Source organism: Motacilla alba, chromosome 3, assembly GCF_015832195.1.
Source record: "Motacilla alba alba isolate MOTALB_02 chromosome 3, Motacilla_alba_V1.0_pri, whole genome shotgun sequence".
Lineage (NCBI taxonomy): Eukaryota > Metazoa > Chordata > Aves > Passeriformes > Motacillidae > Motacilla > Motacilla alba.
The window spans coordinates 111,901,697-111,911,088 of NC_052018.1; the positions used below are offsets into that span (position 1 = coordinate 111,901,697).

Below are 9,392 nucleotides of genomic sequence, written 5' to 3' on the forward strand. Positions count from 1 at the left end.
TAACACACCTAGGGACAAACTTTCTCCTCAGTTACGTGCACATGGCTTTCATTATGATCACACACAGCCAAGCACTTACCCAAGGAGAAAATGTGGCTCTAGGAGACTTTTCATTACTCAGATTTATATAGACTCAATACCAATCTTGGGAACTGGCATAACGCTTGAAAAAAATTCTGTATATCCAATTTAGCTCATCCTCAAAAAAAAAAGGGGGGGGGAGGGATAAACTCTTGGCAATGTAAAATGAGGTCTGAATATTTTTTTCATTTACAGTTCTTGCTTAAAGCAATCTTGGGAACAAGACAATCAAAAAAATATGGTTTGAATCAAGAAAGTCTATGGCTAAAAATTAGATACCTTCCTCAAAGTTTATGAATGGAAGAAAGAGGAAAACCAAATAAATAAAAGTTAATTTGCTTACTTTGGTATTCATGTTCTGAGAGAACTCCAAAATAGTATCAACTCTTGTCCACGCATCAGGATGTTCTTTTAAATGAGTCAACACTTCTTGTGCCATTCTTTGCTGAAAGAAAATGTGATTTGAACAAAGTATTTAGATTATTTAAGACTAGATTATTTAAGAAGTTATACACTGTCACTGAAGACATCAATATGTAACACTCCATATTTCAATTACTTATCTAAGAGTTATGCAGAACTCAACCAGCAGCAACAAGTCCCTTAAGCCTCCTTCTGTGACAGCTGAAGTTCAGTAACAACCAAACTCCAAAAGACCATTGATGCAGGACAGTAATTCCTCATTTCCACTCTTCCATCCTGAATGATTCATCCAGACCAGCAGCAAGCACGCAAGAACAGCACACATGACGGGGAAAACCTACTAGGGAATGAAGTTCTCCCCCATTCCACAACGACATCTAGATAAAACTTGGTTCTAGGGCACCCCAACTTTCTAGTTCCAGTGGAAACACTTCTACAAAGTGCCAGGTTTCAAGAACACAGTTTTGTGCTGCAGAACCGTTGATTTTATTTTGAAGACCACAGAGCAGAGCATTAGAGGTCTCCAATCCCTACTTCTGAGGAATCCTTGGTGTACCTAACAACCTACAAAACCATAATAAAAACCTGCTGGCAATAGGAGGGGAGCTGGTCATGCTAAAGGTTTGCTCTTCCTTGGGACTGACATTATCAAATATTGTCCTGGATGCTGTGGTTTCTTGAAAACCTCATCTGAAGCAATTACACATTGAAATAGCTGGATTCATTTTAGCTATCCCTTTCAAAAGCCTGCATGTCCTCAGGAATTTTTAGGGAGCCAAAGTGACGTCAGCCACTTCCAGAAGTGCCATGTAGTGACAAATCTTGCTGCAAATCGTACCCCCTGCAAGCACCAGGCACTGCCTCACCAACAAGGTGGGCATTTTACAACACAATTAACACAACTTAGTTCATTCTTTCACCGCACTGTAGAGCCAACTGGACAGAGTTACAGAGCAGTTAAAGCTTTGCTTTAGGATTAACTTCAACAATTGGAACTCACTACAGCCATGCAGCCTTCCAGTCTCATCCAAGTGCATACCTGAGCCAATCAGAATTTACAGTAAGAAAACTTGTATTTCCAGCAACTTAAAAACCCAATCAAGACCCTAGCAAATCTACATATACATAAAAAATACAACAAACTGACAAATTAGGCATTGACTTACAAAATAAAATTGGAGGTTCCAACAGAAAAGGGCAAGGATGTCTAAAATATCTGTACAAGACCACTTGCACCCCTACTTGATATAACTGGGCACAGTGGGGCAACCGGACCAGCAAGTGCCTGCAGATCTGATATGGACAAGTACCACACAAATATTCTGTTTAAGACCACAACCAGACCAGTACAGCCCTATTGTTCCAGTGGGACATCAGAGTTAAAAAAGGAAAACAAACAGAAAAACCAGCACTTTTAATACACTTTAGTTTTAAAAGGGAAGGAACAGCTGTATTTCAATCTGCAAGTGTGTTTTCATACTGGCCTCCTGTTTGCTTCTAATACTGGTGACATATCCCAGGATCAAATTTCAACACCAACAAAATACAGACAGCCCATATCCTTCTCCCAGTGCTGGGAGGTTTGCTCTCATACCCACTAACCCCTTTTCTGGACATCAAACCCTGTAGTTTCATAAACAGTATAAATTAAATAAAAATGATTAATCAAGAACAAAGCCTTATCGTGTTGCTGGCACCAAAAAGGAATTTGCAAATCATCTTTCTGGACGTGTGAAGATCTAACAAATCAATGGAATTAAGAGGCTGGGATGAGTCCAGGTAAACATTTATGAGTTGCATGAAACCTCCTTAGTCATGTGTTGCACTGGGGTGGGGACATTCTTTCTGTTCAGAGAAGTATACCCAAAAAAAGCTGAGAGAAAAAAATTCAAATCTCCAGGACAGAAAATAGCTTCTTTCTTGCCTAATACAGATCAGCAGATAACAGTTTTGCAAGCAGAGATAAGAACTAAGCAGAAGGAGGAGGCAGGTGAATCTGAAAGCAAGTTCAGCACAGGCCATTCAGGTTGCATTAGAAACCTGTTTTACCCTGACATTACCCTGACCTGTTCCAGGAAAACCACTGGTAACCTCTCAATTTTAATATTCACTTTCCTCAACTCCTCTTATTCCTGTCACCCTTTAGAAAAGGACTTGAGCTATCAGACTCCACTGAGAAGCATTTTTTCCTGCCTTTTTTTTTTTTAACTCCATGGAAGAGGGAAAAGCTCAGACTCCCTGAAATGTCTCCAGTTTGGAAAGGTACTAAAATAGCTGACCAAAGTTTCATTGAGGTGACACATGTAAATACATGTATTTAAACAAGTTCATATCATAATTTACTTTTGCCAGATAAACACCACCTCTTGAATTTTTGCATCCTATTGCACTGATTTTCTAAACATTGGAGACTTTTCCCAGTTGTTTTAAGTGAAGCAACTTCTCACCGTGCCAGAACAATGGCAATTTGATCACTGTATTTAGTGTTACTCCTTTATTTTCCCTACAAACCTTCCCAACTTTTTCAACTCTTTTCAAACCAAACAACATTATAAGCATCACCTGTTTTGCAGGGCAGTAAAAGATCACAAAACAAGTGCTACAGATGTCCATACTTCTAAGGCAAAAGCTACAAGGAATTTTCTGTCATTCTTAAGCACTTAAAAAACTACAGCAAGTAACTGTTTGAATTTAGGACACCTGAAATGCAAATATTTCAGAAAACAACAAGGTATTTCAAAACCTCTTGGAATTCACATTAGTAATCTTTACAAAAGCTTTTTTTTTTTCCCCTAAAGAGATACACAAAGCAAGTATATGCAAGTATATCATTGTTTATTCTAACAGCTGGGAAGAATAGAAAAGCATCAGCTACTTTGTCCCATTTAATTCACTTATTGTTGTGCAAGACTATCTTAGTAAGAGATGCCTGACACTGAAACTCCCAATTTGTTGAGCCTGAACAATTAAAATCTGCCAGGAGAGGAATTGTGCCAACACCCTTTGTACCAATACTTGCCCTCGACATTTAAGTCTCTTTTCCAAAGAAGTTCAAGAAACAGATCAAAAAAAAAAGCAATGCAAGATTCGCTTTCAAGGCAATATATGCAAACACACAAATGCACAGTCCTGCCATTTCAACTTAGTATCTCACAATCTGCACTAAGTCCAAAGGAAAGTATGCAAGAGGAACCTGTGCAAACTGTAATGGAAAATAAAAAAGCCCAGACACAAGAAAGGAACAAACTCTTCTATTAAACATGCATGACCTGCTTCTTTATAAATACAAACACAGTAATACATCACTAAGATTCTTCTTTTAAATACAATTCTTCACTGAAGCCAACATTACATTTATGGCTTCACAATCCTGTCCATGATAACAAGGAACAGGTAGCTCAGACCTTCCTGAAGAACTAAGTCAGGAAAGGTGAGCTGCACCAAGTGTCCTTTCCAAATCATATTTCCTAATAATTATCAACATCAGAAGGCAAGCTAGAAATGAACACACAGCAAATAAACATTTCTCCAAGAGTCATTTCAATGTGAATTCACATTTCATGTGACTGCCAGTAATATTCCAGTCACTAGCTCAGTAAATTCACTAATATTACTGATTGTTCCTGCAGTGAATTGATTTTGCTCAGCTGATTTGCTGTAAAGTTAAACATGGTCAATAAATGTATGTTCCAAGTCCACCTTACCTGTGCACCTTCTCCATGGTACAAGCAGTTCACCACATTGTCCAAGAGATTGATATCCAGTTTCTGGTTAAAATCCAGCAGCTGACGAGCTGCATGGTCTGCTAACATTGTCATAATTGCTGGCATAGATTACTGCAAAATAAATTTTGAAAAATTGATCAATTAGTAAGAAATTATTATCAGATGCAGCTGCAAAGCAAGCGCTTCAACTTAGCTCATTTGCCTCACTGAAACAAGATGCTTATGTTATCATAACACTGGGTACGACGCTGCTTTGACTGGGGGGCACATACCAGGACAAACTTTTCATTTTCTCCTCTGAAAAATTCACCCATCGCTACCCCCAGCTCAACTCTCAGGGTCTTCAACAGGTAAAACACACAGTAAGAGCCTGAGCAGAGAACGGGCTGTGTTACCAGCACCCTGGGGCTCATTGCACAGCAGCTATCAACCCCTACACGTCTGCTGGTCGAAAAGCCTCGTGTCACTACAACCAAAACCCAGATGGGCAATCTCAGCCAGTATCGAGTTCCCAAGGCCAACATGCACATTCAGAAGATTCAGTTCCAAAAGCTTTTAAACACTCGGGTATGGAGGTGAAACGTGATCCACGCACAGAGCAAGAAATTAGCCACAGGGCATTTTTCAAATAGTTGGGGGAAAAAAAGAAAACCACCTTACAAGTTAACCACATGCAAGTAAAAAATTACCACTGAAACTAAGCTGACTGAAGGCACTTTGAGACCGTGAAGCAAAGGGACTGTTAAATCAGCAGGTTGCTCCGTGTGCCATGTGAGATCGCTCCAAACTGAAATGGAATTCTACTGGAGGTTTCAGGTCCCCTAAACCCAGGGACACACGCATTAACTCTTTGTCCTAGATAGAGCAGCCTTGATATTATGCAAAGGGAGTCAGGTGGGGTGCGTGAGATTCTTTAGCAGCCAGAGACTGGTGCAAGATAAAGGCATCTGTGAAAGGCAGGAAAACAAGCCAGAAGCCACAGAACTTTTGAGGGTAAGTTACATTCTACCTTTTTTCACACTACCCTGCCTCCCCCACGTTGAAACACCTAATCAAGTTTATTGCCCTGTTCTCACAGAAAATGGCAACTCTAACACATACTCCCACCCTGCCATCTACAGCACCTCTGTGCCACTCACCCTCCTTTCCAACCCCTGAAAACCTACAGGACTCACATAAAACTGCTCACTTCACACACGGCCAGAAGTCTGGGAAGTGCAGGATCAATGAGAAAGTTACAGCAGAGCCATCTGCATACTCAGAAAGATACAACCCGAAACTCTTCCAGGAACACACCCCATAATGTCAGACGGGCTCTCACTAAATAACTCCATGTGTAAGGAAGAATTTGATTTATGCTTTACCTATTCAAGCCATGCTCAAAAGTAAGGAGCAAGACAAACCTGTGCCTCAACCCTAGTAATTACTAATTAAGTGAAAGTTTTACTGCAGCATCCAGACAAGGAAAATCTTTTGTTTGGAAATGCGTGCTTCAAATTAGTGTCAAGGAATTTCTGTTACTTCTATATATAAAAATAGCTTCAAACGCAAATATTCTAATTGATTTTCAACTTGAAAACTCAGTTTTACTATACCAACACAACCATTTTAAGGGCTTCATCTCAACATCCAGTCAAACCTTTTTACAACATGCTCCTGCAAAACCAGGAGAAAATAAACTTTAAGTAGGGAACAAAAAAAAATTAAAATTAACACTCCATGTCTGTTCTTCCCTCCTTCAACTCCTAATGTTTTCAAAATTGCGATGTTAACTCGGGAAGCAAGAAACACGGCAGCAGAAACGGCTGACTTCATTCTTCATTTCATTCTTTCGGTTCAGGAGGACGCTGAAAATGCCACCTGGCAAACGAGGGGCAGCGAGCAGCAGCACTGGAAGGAAACTGCACCCACGAAGAGGCCCGGAGCAGTTAATGCTCCCAGGCACGCCCCTTTTTGTCCACATCTGGCCTCCATGGCTGAGCCGGGAAAGCGGATTCCAAACTACAGTCAATGTCGTGCACTCAGGTAGGGCCATTCATTCCAGACCCGAGCCTCTTTCGGTGGTTTTCAGGCCGCGCCGAGAGCGCCGAGGAGGAGCAGCGTGACCGAGAGAAGTTATTCAACACATGGAAGCAGAAAGGAAATGTTTTGAATAGGGCCCTCCGCCACTCCCAGCATTATCTTCAAAATGACCTACCTACTTCGCCAGCCGAAACACAGAAATGGCGGCTTGGTGGCCAGCAGCACCTGCGACCAGCTCCATCTCCCACTCCTAACCCCGTACCCACATGAAGCTCATAATCTCTGATTTACTCTACTCCTACACTTCTCCCTCCCCCATCATGCCTGAACTCCGGAACAGATTTAAGCCTCGGCTCCCACTGATCAGTCCCCTCAATAAATGGGCTAACAGAAACAAAATTGAAAAAGTTGAAAAAAAACCAAAAAAAACCAAAAAAACCCCAAACGATAAAAAAAAAAAAATCTGAACTACAACACAGCAAGAATGTGACATCTACCGAAGGTCAAAAGAACTGCATTTACAGCACTGTTTACACAGTTATCCCAACTCTCGATGACCCTGGACCTTTAACACAACAGTTAGCTTGTTGTGGTAGACCCGATTCATTTTGGCATGGAGCACACAGGAACAACAGCAGCCACTTAATAGTAAGAAATGTTGAGCATTTACCATGAATCCTACAACACCTTTAACCTAGATATTTAAAGCTCATTGGGGGCAGCGACTAAAAAAAAGCAAACCCACCCTTGGAGAGTCACCGTGCCCCATTTCCAAGCACGCAACGCGAATGAATTTCCTCCCTCTTCCAAGGAATTAGCTGCATCATTTGTAAATCCCACCCAGGAGGGGCGAGCGGCTCAGAAACGCAGCGCACCACAAACGCGTCGGCATCCCGCTCCACACACCAGCAATGGCAGCGAAACCGCCCCTTCCCTCCGCTCCTTCGCACACGCACACACGTGAAGGAGAAGGACGAGACGGATTAAGCAACATCTGCCCGGCACCTCGCAGCGTTCATCTTCGCCTGGAAATAACTCACACCCACCCAGCGCCGCGGCCCTTCCCCGGCTCTCTGCCGCAGCGCCCCGGCGGGCGGGCAGCGCCCCGGCTCTCGGGCAGCGCCTCCGGCTCCGCTTGGGGCCGGCAGGGCCCCGCTTCCCGGCGGGGAGCGGGCCCGGGCGGTGGGTCGGGCGGGCCGGGGCCCTGCGGAGCGCGGTGGCCCCGCAGCCCCTCCCTCCCTCTCTCCCTCCTCCTCCTCCTCCTCCCCCCCTGGGCTCCAGCCCTGCGCTCTATACAGGGCTCCCCACGTGATCCAGGCGGACGTTTCAATACTGCTGCACAGACACACGCACACACACACACAAAAAAAAAAATATTTCTGGAAACTTCCACTCCTAATAATTTACAGATTATGTCGCCGGGTTTGCCCGTACCCGATCCCAGCCCGCCCGGCCCACTCCTAACGAGGAGCATCCCCCGCAGCATCCGTGCCTGCGCTCGGCCAGGCCGGGGATGCTCGTACCCCGAACCCCATCCGAGCGCACCCCCGCCCCTCAGGGCTTCTCGGCGGGCTCCATCACATCTCTGCGAGCACAGGCCAGGCTCTGGGGCCCGCTGCACGGGCACATCGCCCCGTTCTGCCCCTCAAAATACCCCCCTCTGCCCCCTCCGCGCTGCCCATCGCGACCCCCCCGCAACCCTGGCTTACCTAGGGGTTTCTCACAGCCTCTGCCTTCAGAAAGTAGGGGCGAGCGAGCCAAGTTTCTAACCACCACACGCCACGAGGAAAAAAAAAAAAAAAAAAGGAAAATAAAAAAAGACCACCAAAAATAACCCCCTCCCAAAAAAAGAAGGGGAAAAAAAAAAGACTACGAAGGGAGGGGGGGAAAAAATCAGCACGGAAGGAGAGAAAAAAACCACCACGGCAGAAGGTGGGGGGGAAGGCGAGCGCTCCCTCCTCGGCGGTGGTCGGGGTTAGTGGCGCCACTCCTCCCCTCGCAGCGTGCCCGGCCTGGCTGCACCAGGCGCCCGCAGCGGCCCCCGGGGCTCCGCGCTCGGCTCCGCGCCTTCCCCTCAGCCCCGGGAAAGCGGCCGGCGCGGCGCTCCGGCCTCGCTGGTGCGGGGGGATCTACCCGGCTGCGCCTCCCGCGCCGCCCAGGCCCGGCCCCGCCGGCTCTCGCTGCCCCTGCGGCTGCCGCCCTCCCCGCCCGGCGCTCAGTTCGCCCCCATTCCCGCCGCCCCCCCCGCGGCTCGCACTAAACTTCGCCCCCTCAGCTACGGGTCCCCTACGAGCAGGTCACACACGCGGCGGCGGCGCTGGGGACTGAGCGCGGCGCGTCTCCCCCTCCTAATGCCACAGGCTCGGAACCGGCTCAAACCGGTTCAGACTGGGAGATTCCATCTCGGTTTAGTTTTCAGCCCATGGCGCCGCGGAGCGTTTGGAAACCTCGGGGGCCCCGCCCAGCCGCCGCTCCCATTGGCCCCGGGATGTGCCGCCGCGAAGGCGGGCGCCACGCCGATTGGTCAGGCCGGCTGTCAATCCTCTGCGCGCCTCGGATGGGCGGGGAGAGCGGGAGGCGGCGGGGGGGGGGGGGGGGTGAGCCGAGGAGACCCGCCCCCTCTCCAGCAGCGCTTTGCGCGCTAAGGGGGGGGCCGTCGCTCTCCGATAGGCCGAGCCGCGCTGTCACTCAGAGAGGCCCCGCCTCCGCGCTCGTAAAGCGCGGGCGCCGGCCTGGCCGCGCTCTCATTGGCCGGCGGCGGCGGCGGCGTGACGCGCGCGCCGGAGCGCGGCTTTCGGGGCTGCGGCGGGAGGGGGCGGGAAAGGCGCGGCCGTTGGGCGCCCCCGGGCGCGTGCCTGAGGCGCAATGGCGGGAGCGGGGCGGGCGGCCCGTGAGGGGAAGGGGCTCGAGGGGCTGGTCCGTGTGAGGAGAGCGGGTTTGGGGGCCTCTGGTTACTGAGATGGAGGGGTTTGAGGGCCTCTCCGCTCCCAGAGGTGAAGGGGTCTGGGGGGGTTCTCCGCTCCCTGAGGTGAAGGGGTCTGGGGGGGTTCTCCGCTCCCTGAGGTGAAGGGGTCTGGGGGGGTTCTCCGCTCCCTGAGGTGAAGGGGTTTCTGAGGTGAAGGGGTTTGGGGGGTCTCTCTG

At 47.9% G+C, this 9,392-nt stretch overlaps 1 protein-coding gene across 7 annotated transcripts in view; it reads right to left on the reverse strand.

The window, feature by feature from the left end:
* XPO1 (exportin 1) overlaps window positions 1-8,698 on the reverse strand; it is a 34,759-nt gene extending 26,061 nt beyond the window's left edge. The window contains exons 1-4 of one of the 7 annotated variants that reach the window (XM_038132830.1): window positions 8,542-8,698; window positions 7,961-8,016; window positions 4,209-4,340; window positions 425-526 (exon numbers count right to left, since the gene is read on the reverse strand). In XM_038132830.1, the coding sequence (XP_037988758.1) occupies window positions 425-526; window positions 4,209-4,334 (228 nt within the window). In that variant the 5' untranslated portion in view covers window positions 4,335-4,340; window positions 7,961-8,016; window positions 8,542-8,698. Of the gene's footprint in view, window positions 1-424; window positions 527-4,208; window positions 4,341-6,996; window positions 7,136-7,157; window positions 7,278-7,297; window positions 7,506-7,960; window positions 8,017-8,541 lie in introns of those variants that run through there. The other 6 variants (XM_038132829.1, XM_038132833.1, XM_038132831.1 and 3 more) reach the window with 6 other exon arrangements.
* Window positions 8,699-9,392: the final 694 nt, after the last annotated feature.